General features: G+C 36.0%; 1 protein-coding gene across 9 annotated transcripts in view; it reads left to right on the top strand.

Moving 5' to 3' along the window:
• Positions 1-15056, top strand: part of ST6GALNAC3 (ST6 N-acetylgalactosaminide alpha-2,6-sialyltransferase 3) — a 602379-nt gene that overhangs the window by 459260 nt on the left and 128063 nt on the right. Inside the window, exon 4 of one of the 9 annotated variants that reach the window (XM_073788241.1) lies at positions 12149-13043. The exons of 7 other annotated variants lie outside the window; for them this stretch is intronic. In XM_073788241.1, coding sequence (XP_073644342.1) covers positions 12149-12161 — 13 coding nt within the window. In that variant the 3' untranslated portion in view covers positions 12162-13043. Of the gene's footprint in view, positions 1-10319; positions 10931-12148; positions 13044-15056 lie in introns of those variants that run through there. One more of the 9 variants, XM_073788224.1, reaches the window with a different exon arrangement.

The raw sequence follows: 15056 nt of genomic DNA, 5'->3' as shown, positions 1-15056 counted from the left end.
GTTCCTATGACCATTTTCTGAATTGTTTTGGATTGTTTTTGTAGGTCCTTTTCTTCTCTTGTGTTTCCCACTTAGACAAGTTCCTTTAGCATTTGTTGTAGAGCTGGTTTGGTGGTGCTAAATTTTCTTAGCTTTTGCTTGTCTGTGAAGCTTTTGATTTCTCGATCGAATCTGAATGAGATCCTTGCTGGGTAGAGTAATGTTGGTTGTAGTTTCTTCCCTTTCATCATTTTAAATATGTCATGCCACTCCCTTCTGGTTTGTAGAGTTTCTGCTGAGAAATCAACTGTTAACCTTATGGGAGTTCCCTTGTATGTTATTGGTCATTTTTCCCTTGCTGCTTTCAGTTATTTTTCTTTGTCTTTTATTTTTGCCAATTTGATTACTATGTGTCTCAGCGTGTTTCTCCTTGGGTTTATCCTGTATGGGACTTGCTGCGCTTCCTGGACTTGGGTGGCTATTTCCTTTCCCATGTTAGGGAAGTTTTTGACTATAATCTCTTCAAATATTTTCTCAGTTCCTTTCTCTCTCTCTTCTCCTTCTGGGACCCCTATAATGCGAATGTTGTTGCGTTTAATATTGTCCCAGATGTCTCTTAGGCTGTCTTCATTTCTTTTCTTTCTTTTATCTTTATTCTCTTCCGCAGCAGTGAGTTCCACCATTTTGTCTTCCACATCACTTGTCCGTTCTCTGCCTCAGTTATTTTGCTATTGATTCCTTCTAGTGTATTTTTCATTTCAGTTATTGTATTGTTCATCTCTGTTTGTTTGTTCTTTAATTCTTATAGGTCTTTGTTAAATATTTTTTGCATCTTCTCAATCTTTGCCTCCATTCTTTTTTCGAGGTCCTGGATCATCTTCACTATCATTACTCTGAATTATTTTCCTAGAAGTTTGCCTCTCTCTATTTCATTTAGTTGTTTTTCTGGGGTTTTATTTTGTTCCTTCATCGGTACATAGCCCTCTACCTTTTCATCTTGTCTATTCTTTCTGTGAATGTGGTTTTTGTTCCACAGGCTACAGGATTGTGGTTCTTCTTGCTTCTGCTGTCTGCTCTGTGGTGGATGAGGCTATCTAAGAGGCTTGTGCAGGCTTCCTAATGGGAGGGACTGGTGGTGGGTAGAGCTGGTTGTTGCTCTGGTGGGCAGAGCTCTTTAAAACTTTAATCTGCTTCTCTGCTGATGGGTGGAGCTGGGTTCCCTCCCTCTTATTTGTTTGGCCTGAGGTGACTCAACACTGGAGCTTACCTGGACTCTTTGGTAGGGCTAATGATGGACTCTGGGAGGTTTCACGCCAAGGAATGCTTCCCAGAACCTCTGCTACCAGTGTCCTTGTACTCACAGTGAGACGCAACCACCCCCCATCTCTGCAGGAGACCCTCCAACACTAACAGGTAGGTCTGGTTCAGTCTCCTGTGGGGTCACTGCTCCTTCCTCTGGGTCCCAATGTGCACACTACTTTGTGTGTGCCCTCCAAGAGTGGAGTATCTGTCTTCCCCAGTCCTGTCGTAGTCCTGTAATCAAATCCCGCTAGCCTTCAAAGTCTGATTCTCTAGGAATTCCTCCTCCTGTTATCAGACCCCCAGGTTGGGAAGCCTGACGTGGGGCTCAGAACCTTCACTCCAGTGTGTGGACTTCTGTGGTATATGTGTTCTCCAGTTTGTGAGTCATCCACCCAGCAGTTATGGGATTTGATTTTATTGTGATTGGGCCCCTCCTACCATCTCATTGTGGCTTCTTCTTTGTCTTTGCATGTGGGTTATCTTTTTTGGTGAGTTCCAGAGTCTTCCTGTTGATGATTGTTCAGCAGTTAGTTTTGATTCCAGTGCTCTTGCAAGAGGGAGTGAGAGCACATCCTTCTGCTCCACCATCTTGAGTTGTTTTTTAAATGTTCTCTAACAATATGTCTTGAGAATAACTATATATAGATATACGTACATATACATATAAATAGACGTATATATATATGTATCTATAAATAATCATATACATACATATATGTATGTGTGTATGTATTTATATACATATATATAAATTTTCTTCTTTCTCCTGTTGTTTTCTTTTAATGGATATATGGTTTTTCCTTTTTTTGTTGTTAATGTTTTGCTTAAACTAATTGAGTTGGGCTTCTATAAATGGCAACTGAAAAAAATCCTCTCTGCTCTTTTTTTTTTTGCTATTACTCAGTATATATGACTTTTGTATAAATGCAAGATTTTTGATAGGAGAGATTCCTAGAAGTGAGGTTTCTAGGTCAGGGAGTATATGCGTTTTATATTTTGAGAGCTACACACTGACAGATTGCTTCAAAAAGAGTATATGTCTGGATAGCATCTGAACTTGCTCTTTTCACCACATTTTCAAAAATACTATCAATCTTTCCAACATTCTAAATCTAATATATAATATCTTCTTATTTTAATACTTATTCTCCTATATTAGTGAGATTGATGAATTGTGCCTAAATTTCTTAACCACATATATTTCTTTTCTTGTGAATGGTCCTATTTTAAGATTTCTAATATCTTGTCTTCATAATTTTTTCAAAGAACTCTGTATAAATTTAATAATAAACCATTGTATATTATGCATGTTATTGGTATTTTCTCCTAGTTACCTTATAACTCTGCTTACAGTAACTTTTTCAATATAGAAGTTTAAAAATACATTTTAAATAAAAGCTTTCAGTCTTTTCCTTTATTTTTTCTAAGTCCATTTATCATTCTATTTATAAATTTGATAACTGGTGAGACAGATCCGAATTAATTATGCTTTAATTTGTAAAGTTTTCTTTGATATACTTGAACCTTTTATTATTCTGTATAAACTAAATAATTCTCTGTTTAAATCTATAAGTAACCATGGATTGTGATTGAAATTTTATTAACTTTGTAGATTTATATTGAGAGAATCAACTTTTAAAATATGAACTCTTCTCACCCTGAAATATGATATATTGCTTCATTTATTCAAGGCTCCTTTTATGTCTTACAGTAAAATTTCTTCATTTTCTTCATATAGGTCTTGCACATTTTGCATAGATTTATGTCCTTGTGCTTTATACTTTTATTGTTCTAGTGAGTATGACTTTTTAAGTATGCTCTTAATGTTTTATTTTTGGCATATAAAAAAGTTAATTATTTTTACCTAACTTATCTCATATAGTTTTTCATTAGACTTGTCAATTTTTTATAGATCTTCTTTACTCTTGCAAAGAATCAGCTTTTGTTGTGATTAATCAATCTTATCTTTTTAAGGTTTACCTTCAATTATTGCTATGGTGTCTACATTCTACTTTTATTAATTCCTTCCTTTAACATTCTTTTGTTTGCTTTGTTGTTTATAACATTATTAAGTTGATTTTTTATTTTCTATATGTTTTTGTTTTTAACTGGTACATTTAAGCCCCCCCCCCATTTTTTTAACATCTTTATTGGAGTATAATTGCTTTACAATGGTGTGTTACTTTCTGATTTATAACAAAGTGAATCAGCTATATATATACATATATCCCTTTATCTACTCCCTCTTGTGTCTCCCTTCCACCCTTCCTATCCCACCCCTTTAGGTGGTCACAATGCACTGAGCTGATCTCCCTGTGCTACACAGCTGCTTCCCACTAGCTATCTAGCTTATATTTGGTAGTGTATATATGTCCATGCCACTCTCTCACTTCATCCCAGCTTACCCTTCCCCTTCTCTGTGTCCTCAAGTCCATTCTCTATGTCTGCATCTTTATTCCTGTCCTGCCCCTAGGTTCTTCAGAACCATTTTTCTTTTTTTTTAAGGTTCCATATATATATGTTAGCATACGGTATTATTTTTCTCCTTCTGACTTACTTCACTCTGTATGACAGACTCTTGGTCCATCCACCTCACTACAAATAACTCAGTTTCATTTCTTTTTATGGCTGAGTAATATTAAATTGTATATATGTGCCACATCTTCTTTATCCATTCATCTGTCAATGGACACTTATGTTGCTTCCATGTCCTGGCTATTGTAAATAGAGCTGCAATGAATATTGTAGTACCTGACTCTTTTTGAATTATGGTTTTCTCAGGGTATATGCCCAGTAGTGGGATTGCTGGGTCATATGGTAGTTCTATTTTTAGTTTTTAAGGAACCTCCACACTATTCTCCATAGTGGATGTATCAATCTACATTCCTACCAACAGTGCAACAGGGTTCCCTTTTCTCCCCACCCTCTACAGCATTTACTGTTTGTAGATTTTTTGATGATGGACATTCTGACTGGTGTGAGGTGATACCTCATTGTAGTTTTGACTTACATTTCTCTAATGGTTAATGATGTTGAGCATCCTTTCATGTGTTTGTTGGCAATCTGTATATCTTCTTTGGAGAAATGTCTGTTTAGGTCTTCTGCACATTTTTGCATTGGGTTCTTTCTTTTTTGATATTGAGCTGCATGAGCTGCTTGTAAATTTTGGAGATTAATCCTTGGTCAGTTGTTTCATTTGCAAATATTTTCTCCCATTCTGAGAGTTGTCTTTTCAACTTGTTTATGTTTTAAAAGGATCATACACCATGATCAAGTGGGGTTTATCCCAGGAATGCAAGGATTCTTCAATGTATGCAAATCAATCAATGTGATAAACCATATTAATGAACTGAAGGAAAAAACCCATAGGATCATGTAAAGAGATGCAGAAAAAGCTTTTGACAAAATTCAACACCCATTTATGATAAAAACCCTCCAGAAAGTAGGCATAGAGGGAACTTACCTCAACATAATAAAGGCTATGTATGACAAACCCACAGCCAACATCGTTCTCAATGGTGAAAAACTCAACCATTTCCTCTAAGATCAGGAACAAGACAAGGTTGTCCACTCTCACCACTATTATTCAACGTAGTTTTGGAAGTTTTAGCCACAGCAATCAGAGAAGAAAAATAAATAAAAGGAATCCAAATCTGAAAAGAAAAAGTAAATGTCACTGTTTGCAGATGACATGATACTATACATAGAGAATCCTAATGATGCTACCAGAAAACTACCAGAGCTAATCAATGAATTTGGTAAAGTAGCAGGATACAAAATTAATGCACAGAAATCTCTTGCATTCTTATACACTAATGATGAAAAAGCTGAAAGTGAAATTAAGGAAACACTCCCATTTACCACTGCAACAGAAAGAATAAAATAGCTAGGAATAAACCTACCTAAGGAGAAAAAAGACCTGTATGCAGAAAACTATAAGACACTGATGAAAGAAATTAAAGATGATACAAACAGATGGAGAGATATACCATGTTCTTGGATTGGAAGAATCAACATTGTGAAAATGACTCTATTACCCAAAGCAATCTACAGATTCAGTGCAATCCTTATCCAACTACCAATGGCATTTTCCACTAATTAGAACAAAAGTTTTTCGAATTTGTATGGAGACACAAAAGACCCTGAATAGCCAAAGCAATCTTGAGAAAGAAAAACAGAGCTGGAGGAATCAGGCTCCCAGACTTCAGACTCTACTACAAAGCTATAGTCATCAAGACAGTATGGTACTGGCACAAAAACAGAAATATAGATCAATGGAACAGGATCGAAAGACCAGAGGTAAACCCACGCACCTATGGTCAACTAATCTGTGACAAATGAGGCAAGGATATACAATGGAGAAAAGACAGTCTCTTCAATACGTGCTGCTGGGAAAACTGGACAGCTACATGTAAAAGAATGAAATTACAACAGTCCCTAATACCATACACAATAATGAACTCAAAATGGATTAAAGACCTAAATGTAAGGCCAGACACTATAAAACTCTTAGAGGAAAACGTAGGCAGAACACTCTATGACATTCATCCTATTTTAGATTCTTTTGTTTTTTTCTGGAGCATATCCTCAAGTGCTCCCTTCCAAAAGAACCTATGGGATAATACATCCTGAGAACTTGTGTCTAAAAATATCAAATTCATTTTCACAGTTATAAAATAATTTAATTGTGAAATTCTAGTTTGAAAATAATGTTTACTAGAACTTTGAAGACTTGGTTGGTTCTACAAGCTCTGTGCATCCAAATTTTCTGAAGAAGAGACTGACATCAATCAGTTCCTTGTTTCTTTGTAAAAAATCTTTATTCACTGTATTGTCCAAAATAGTAACCACCCACATCACAGGTGGTATTGAGCCTTTGAAATATGGCTAGTAGATTTTTAAAATGAATTTATAATTTTATCACATTTTAATTAATTTAAATGTAAATTTAAATAGCCACGTATAGCTAGTTACTATTGTACTAATGCATCTTTATGATCATACAGATATAGCTAGTTGTTTCGTTAATCTTTATTAATACTCAGGATGAGCTTCCATTCTCCATGAGTCATTCTTTCTTTCATACTTTTCAAGTCTTTCATTTGTACTTTTTTGTAGTCGAATCCCTCAATTTGATCTTCTAGTTCATTGTTCATTTTTCAACCATTCTGCTGATTTATGTTTATCATAATTCTGTTTTTAATTTCAAGAACTCTGCTCATTTATTTTTCATAGCAGCCAGTTGCTTTTATCATAGATAATATATTTTTAAAATATGTATGAGATTAAAAATATGTGTATCTTTTTTTTTCTTGTTTTCTCTGTTAACATACTTTTTTTCCCTTGTTTCCTCTGTTAACTTCTGTTTCCTTGGTGGTTACTTTCTCTGTTTGTTGAGTCAGCGACTCTTTTCATGCTGTAGCTTCCCTCAAATGCTTAGTGATTCATGCATGTTTGCTCATATTTGTATCTAAGGATCTTGATTGAAAGGTATTGATAGTGACATTTATTTACTCAGTACAAATGAGAATCTCTATTGACCTAGCAGCAAATACAGGCTCTAATAACAGGAGCCTTTGTTCCCAGGACTAAGGAAGGGAAGAGAGACACATAACCAGACAGGCCTCTCTTTAGAGATAGTTCATAGCCTCTTATCTTGGTGCAGAAGACCATAAATTATCAGAGGTACTTCTCAGAATTCTCACTTTATATAGCTATACTTAGAGCTTAATCCTAGAGGCAAACATAGGAGTTGGCTGCTGTAAGAACCGGGGGTTGGTATAGTAAACACACACACACACACACACACACACACACAAAATTATCTGACCAATCACCCACAGTCTATTATTTCTAGCCTTCATTACTACTTCTGATCCTGTGGTTAGTTGGGGTTCTCCTGGAAATTTTCACTTATTTGGGGGGCTCTCACTTTTATCTGTATGGCTTATAGATTCCAGAGACCTGCTAAGTTTGTGTTTTTTAATATCAGATGCATAAATGATTTAGAATTATTATATCTTCCTGGGGGACTGGCACCTTACTATATTATGACCTTGTTCAGCCCTAGTAATCCTTTTAGACTTATAGTTTTTTGAGCTGGTATTAGTATAGCTATACCAGTTTTCTTTGGTTAGTATTTACCTGGTACATAGTACCTCCTTATTGTTGTAAATACATGTAAGTTTTTAAAACCTAGCCTGAAAATATTAATCTTTTACTTGAACTACTTTGTCCATTTATAGTTAATGTACTTATATATTTGGGTTTACAACAACCCTCTTATTATTTGTTTAATATTTGGCCCATCTGAGGGTTTTTTAAAAAATGGTTTTTAGTATTTTAGTATTTTGCCTTCTTTGGGATTAATCAAGAGATTTTTGTCATTCAATATTTTCTATCTAATATTTTCTCAGCTTTACATTTTAAATAATTCTCTTAATGGTTAACAGATCAAAATATTCATCCATGACATTACTAATACAAATGTTTATTTTTACCTCTTCCATAATAATAATAGAACTTATCCCTTTTGTGTTATTGTCATCACACATTTTGATTCTGCATATACTTAAAATTCCTTAAACATAACCATTGTTTTTGTGCCATCTATATTCAGTTATATTTATCCACGTATTTATCTTTGTGTTGCTCCTAATTTCTTCCTCCATTTCCATATTTTCCTCTGTGATCATAACCCTTTGGCCTGAAAACTTTCTTTGATATTTCCTTTAGTACAATCCTGCTGACAATGAATTGTTTTAATTTTTCTTTTTCTAGTAATGTTTTTTCTTTTCTTTATTTTTGAGGTACATTTTCACTGGGTGTGGAATGCCACATTAACAGTTATTTTTTTTAGCACTTCTAAGGTATTATTCCATTGCCCATTGCCTTCTGGCTTACCTCATTTCTACTGAGAAGCCAGCTGTTTTCTTATTGATGTTCCTTTGAAGATAGTGTCTTTTTCTTCCACTGGCTGCATTTAAGATTAATTTTATTTATCTCTCTCTTTTTTTTTTTTTTTTTTTTTTTTTTTTTTTGCGGTACGCGGGCCTCTCACTGTTGTGGCCTCTCCCGTTGCGGAGCACAGGCTCCGGACACGCAGGCTCAGCGGCCATGGCTCACGGGCCTAGCTGCTCTGTGGTATGTGGGATCTTCCCGGACTGGGGCATGAACCCGTGTTCCCTGCATCGGCAGGTGGACTCTCAACCACTGTTGCACCAGGGAAGCCCCTATTTATCTCTTTTTTTAACTCAGTTTTTTATTGATCTACCTTAATTCTTTTTTTTTTCTTAATTCCTTTTAACAGTATTTATTTTGCTTTTAGTTTGCTGAGAATTTTGAATTTGTGAATTGATGTTTTTCTTTAGTTTGGAAAATTTTGTGCCATTATCTCTTCAAATACTATTTCTTTTCAATTCTCTCTTCTCCTTGTGCTAAACCAATTACATATATGTCATAATATTTCTCTTTTGCTCTGTTCTCTCCGCCTACTGGTTCTTTGGTCTCTCTCTGCTTCCATTTGGATCTTTTCCACTGTCTTCAAATTCATTATTTTTTTCTCTCAACTCTGTTCAATTTGGTGTTCTATGCATTAATTTAGTTCTTATTGTAAGATAGGACACTTTTTATTTCTGCAACCCCCATCTAATTATTTTTATAGATTCTTTGGTGGCTTTTTGTGTGTGTCAATTAAGCTAGACTGAACTACATTTCCAAGAATTCTCTTGCTTACATGTTTTGAGTTCAGGTGGGCCAGTGGGATTTGGAAGGTAGAATTGACATAGTAGCCATATAGATTTCACACTTAGAAGGTCATGCAGTGACATCAAATGCCATTGCACCTCACACACGTTGTCACTGATCTGTTTGTTCACCTCATTGGGGTTGGGCAGCAGTCAAGTGTTCAGCTACTACTCCTCTTTCAGCTTCTCTGAACCCTCAGCCAAACGTGTGTTTAACTGGGTAATGGAGGGTAAGAGCTTCTTGTGCATGACAATTGCCATTAAAGTTAGAGGCAGTGAGAGACTGGTATGGGTGTTAGTCCATCCCTATCCAGCTCATTCTTTTGGATTCCAGTTTATTCTCACTGTCTGGAACTTTATGTCCGTCTTTCTTTCCCAAATACCTAACCTTTAGACATAAAGCTCCAGTATAAGACACAAGGACATCCACTGTATAGTGAATTTTAACCAACTGTCACAGTTGTGTAGAGATAAATCCCTATAAAAAATTAGAAAATCACATGTGAGTATATATATATATGTGTGTGTGTGTGTGTGTGTGTGTGTGTATACACACACACACATATATAATGTATGCAAATAAAAATAAATATGTAACATGACTGATTCAGATTCTTATTACCTGGGAAAATTCTCCAACATTTATCTTTTTTCTCTATCATTTTTCTTTTTTCTTCATATTAATCAGTTATTTTATACCCCTTATAGCACCAATGTCTGTATCACCTATGAATCTGTTTCTGTTGCCTGTTTTTTTCTCCCTTGGTTTTTGGACATATGGTCCTGTCTCTTGCCATATCTAGGATGATTTTTAATAAATGAAGAACACTGGGTATAAATATTGAAGAGGTCCCAGATTTGTCATCTAGCATCAGAAAAGGATTATTTTTTCTCCTGCTAGGTAGAGTGAGAGGCTATCTTAAATCATTCAAGAATGAGCCAGTTTGGGGGCTCTACTGAAGTTTTTATTAAACTAAACTAAAACTCAGACTATTGCTGGTTTTTCCTGCCTCTCCTCCAGAGACCTCCATTACTTTCAGTTAAGAGCCTGCTGTATTCACTAGGCCCACTGGCAGGTCTGTCTTCTCAGCATCAGGAGTATACACATTTTTCCACTTTACTTCTCAGAGTTTGTGGTTTATCTCTTTAGTCTTCTATCTTGTATACTTTCACAGTTTGGTGTATATTTTGAGGGAAGAATCACTTCTGACTTGAAACTCCTCAAGTATCCAATTTTGTGAGTCCATCTCATTTAAATGCCAAAGTATCTGCTGGTTTCTCTGTCTTTGGCAGTGGTCCTCTACCCAGTGAAAGCCCTGGTTCCCAGCCTCGTCTTGCAAGAATCAGCACGTTTCCAGGGAAAATGCCACTGAAGATTATTATTACACCCTTCCAAGTGTCTCCTCTTTCCACGATTTTAGCCTCTCTAGTCCTTATTATTTCTGTAGCTGTATATATCTTTAAACAGAGAATTTTTGTGTTCATTTTGCATTAAAAAAAATTCTCAGCAGGTGAATTGGTCTACCAAAAACTACCTTAATCTACAAGGGACAGAAAAACCTGTCAGTCTGTTCTTATTTATATCATCCCAAATTCCTGTCAGTATAGTGCTCTGCTGTTAGGATGCCCAGTTTTCCAGTCTTACCATGCTTTTATAATGGTTTTCTGTAAGGTCACATCAGAAGTAATTTGAGAAGAAAGGCAGTACCTGCAGTAAGCCATTTGAACTAGAAATCCCATAACATTTTGAACCTTCTGCATATTATTGTTATATGATTATGTCTGTCTCTACTACTCTATTATACATTTCTTAAAGGTAAGAACTATACTGTATTCATGTTTGTGCTTGCTATAATACTTAACATATGTAATCACATGTAGGAGGTGCTTATCATTTACTTGTTAACTAAATTATGAAATAAATGAGTAAATGACCTCAAGATGTTCATGGTCAATGACTTTATTGATATCTTCCACATTTTGAATAGTATTGCTTTTAAAAATCTAACATATTGTATGAAATATTAGAGAAATAGAGACAAATATTTTGTTTCTTTAAAGAATGTAGTGTAGTCTATGCCCTTAAACAAAACTTAAACAATAATAAAAACAATTTTTCTCTAGCTTCTAGGATTTCTCAAAGAAAATTCTTTAAAAATGAAGGACTTTAATCATCTGGTCCCTTTAGATTTTATAGTAGTTCAAAATATATAGGAAAAAATCCTGATATATATTTCACTTCTCTCCTAACACTTATATTTCCCTTTAGAAAAGAAAAAAAAAAATCACATGAAAAAGAAAATTGAAAAGAAATGTTACCTAACACATAAAAAGTCATACTTTTCAAAGATTATATTTCCATTTCTACATAATATGCTCTCATTATGAAATCATCAGTGCATTTTTTTAGTCATAAACAAGGCACTGAAAAGAAAATGAATAGCAATGTAAATGACTTTCTGGAAAGTGACATCTATTCCAATCTCAGAAAAAATTAACTTTCTGAAATATTAATTGATCATAGTGAGGAGGCCAAACTAGATAAACAGAGGAGCCAGGGAGTACTTCCCATAGGCCTGCAGCTTGTTGTGAAGACACCTATGAACACTGGCTTTGAATTTAAATTTAAAGTAAGTAAAAACAGATCAACGTATCAGGCTGTCAACTTGAAGACTTCAACTGGGAATGCCATGCTTCTGTTCCTTTGCTATTCAAACAGAGTAGGAAGAAACATAATTGTACTAGAAAAGAAAATTGCCAGGATTCCTGGCCATTAGATAGGAATTCCAAAAAGATCAGCCTCTGTTCCTTTCTTCCCTAACTTAGAAATAAGCTACGGCTGTAGGTCATCCCATGAGCCAGTGAACAAACGTCCAGTTGTTTTGGCAATATTCAAACCCAGTAGAGAGAACATTAACGTCTTTCTCATAACTGGTACAGGAGGCAGCACCACTAGCTACGAACTTCCCAACCCCTTGCACTCATCACATTCTGGACTTGCCCTTTTACTTTATACTTGCATATTTCATTTTCCATGAGACTGCTATTTATACAGCTTGTTTGCAAGGAATAGGACAACTCATTCAACAGAGTTCCTTCAAATACCTAACTTTTATTACCAGAGACTTCAAATGAACACCTCTCTGCAGTGGGCCTAATGTGTGATGGAGTTAAAGATGGAAGCAAACTGTCCAGATTCAAGCTCAAGGACAAACACCAAAAACAATGACAAATGCAGAAGCTGTGCAGTACTGCAAAGCATTCAGAAAGTGAAGCCTGACCTTTCTTCATCTTTCCATTTTGTTCTGAATTTGCTACCACTGTATTTTGGAATAGCATAAACTTAGAGGAATGAAGGCTCATCTTCCCTCCTCTTTTGCATGTCTTTCCATGAAGCTAGAACTTTGCTTTCTCTCAGCATTCACCCTGTCCCTGTAGTTTACAATACTCCAGCTCTTCTCAATAGCTTAGTGGGCACATGACTTCTGTTTCCAGGACTGTTTTTAAAGCAGTGAACTACAGAACCAAAAGGAGGCAATTTTTTTTTTAGAATCTGGTCTCAGAAACCTAAAACCCTGTGATTACAACTTCAGATAGTTTTATGCCCAGAGAGCGAGCTGTAGCCCTTTGCAAATATTCATGCATGAAGCTCATTAATTTTCTTCTCTCGATACCTGAAGATGAATCCTTTAATTTGAAGTGGCCATAACACTAAAGAGTCATGTCATTACTCTGGAATCCTTTAAGTTGATTTTTTTTTCCTCATTGACTCAGTGAGGTAAAAATTAAGGGCAGTTCCGATTAGCTCTATATATGTCCTGAAGCATCTGCTCATGGTTGCAAATTGATCCATCCTAAATATTTATTTGTCTGTAAATGCCATGAAGTCAATGCTTCACTTTAGATTTCTTTCTTTTTTTTCCCCAACACAAAATTTCTTGTAAAAGTTCTGTCAATAACATCATTTGCAATTTAAATGCTTTAAAAATATGATCCTTCCTGCTGTGTTTTTTAATACTTCCTTCATATTTAATTGCTGTAGACACTTTAGTTCCTAATTAAACTTTATTGTTTATAATGTTGCAGTCATTAATAGACATGATAGGGGAAAAAATGGCTGGTTCTAGCCCATTTTCTGACTGCTAATTCTAGTCTTAATACTTTTCATAGCCATAATGAATTCATGGAGCACAAAGGAGGATGGGTAGAAAGTGAGACAAAAGCAAGTGTACGGTTCATGGTTTTGAGGATTTACTAGACGTTCTGGAAAACAAACTTGAATTGGACTTGAATTGAATTGGACTTCTTGATTTGTAGGGGAAATTACTTTAGAAATAGCATCTCGAACACTTGCAAGATGAACATCCTCATTTCTCAAGGCTCCTTTCTCTATCATATCCCCAGGTTTTGCGCCAGTGACAGAGAGGAGGTTATATTGCACACACAAAACTTACCTCATCGTCAGAGTCTTAAAAGACTTTCATTGTGAGAGAATGGAGACACTTGATGAATCTAACGGGTTTTGGTCATAGAAAGATTTGCTATGAACCACTGCACCAAGGGTGAAATGCCCAAGAGGCTGACAAGCTTATTACCCTTTTCAGAGATTAAATAGTTTTGGAAAAATTTTCTCCCCTGGCAGTTGTAACTGTGTCCGTGAAATAAGTGTTCACTCTGCTTGAGCGCCATGGTTTGAATGCTTCCTTCTATATATTCCCCCCAGTGGATTGATTCTAAAAAGATCTGCTCAGATTTCCCTATACCAATGCAAATTAAACCATGAACTTGATAACACCTCCCCTCAACCTTCCACATCCTTGCCATGTCCCAGGCTAATGGGTAATCAGAGGCACCATCAAGTGCCTTTATTATGGATTATCTTTGTAGCTGTTTGAAGGAAGGGAAAGGAGCTGAAAAATCTTCCAGGTTAATAATGTGGTGACGGGGAATTGACAAAGGCTACCATCAGTAACCTTGAGAGTCTTAAGCTGCCAGAGTAACACTCATGAGTAGGTAAAGTGGTCATTTAGTTGTTGGAACTTCCAAGGCATCTGGGAGGGCCTCAAATGCTCCAAATAAAATAGGATGAGGATAACATCTCAAGAAGAGGGAAGAGGGTGCAAGCAGAAAAACACAAGCTCATCACAGACATATCGTCTATTCCCTGACTTTGCCCACTGTCAACATTGCATGTTAGTCTGCTAACAGCTGGCAAGTATCTGACCTGTTGGGTGATTTAGAGCATTTCTGTTTCTAGCAGGAAAGCATTTCTGCTTTCCTCTTACACGGCAGTCATTATCTAGAATTCCTGGGTTTATCATTTTAAAGCAGCCTCAATATCATACCTCAAAATTGAATGTGAGAATGTCAAAGAATTCTGGAGACAGTGAATAATCTTTATTTCTGAGTATTCAGTATATCCCTGGCACTGTGCTGAGCTGTGAGTGAATTATCTTACTTAATCCCTTAACAGTTCTACCAGGTAGGTTCTGGTATTATCCTGTGGTAACTGATACTCCGAGAGACTGAGCAACTTGCCTAAAATCACACGGTTAGTAATTAGTTTAATCAATTTGAAGCCAGGTTCTCCTGACCCTAGAACTTGAGCTCATAACTATTTTCTTGTAGTGCCTTCCCTTTAATCCTCAGGACCTTGAGAAAGCAGAATGAGCTGATGTTAGAAATAAGATGATTGTTTATAACCAGGATTGTATGCTCACCTGCATTCGCTCTGATTTTTATGCCATTCTATTAACGGGATTGCCTTCACAATAATTTTTAAAGTATTGTTTGTGGCTCCAAAGCCTCCTAGGATGGTGTTTAGCCCTATTACCTTGTTCAGGTACCTTTCTCTATGCACCTTTTTGGGTTGTCAGTGGTGATTAACATCCATGCCTGAGGAGAAGCAGGGGCAGTCACAGTATATGAGTGAAAAAGCAGTGGCCAAGAATATCTTTGTTCAGGTGACTGGTGGGACCACCTCAGCATCTCCTGCTATCTAGAAGCAGCTGTTAGCCAGATGACAAGAGA

This window comes from Tursiops truncatus, chromosome 1 (assembly GCF_011762595.2).
Source record: "Tursiops truncatus isolate mTurTru1 chromosome 1, mTurTru1.mat.Y, whole genome shotgun sequence".
Taxonomy (NCBI): domain Eukaryota; kingdom Metazoa; phylum Chordata; class Mammalia; order Artiodactyla; family Delphinidae; genus Tursiops; species Tursiops truncatus.
The sequence above is the reverse complement of the archived record's forward strand: the minus strand, read 5'-3'. Positions and strand labels throughout refer to the sequence as shown.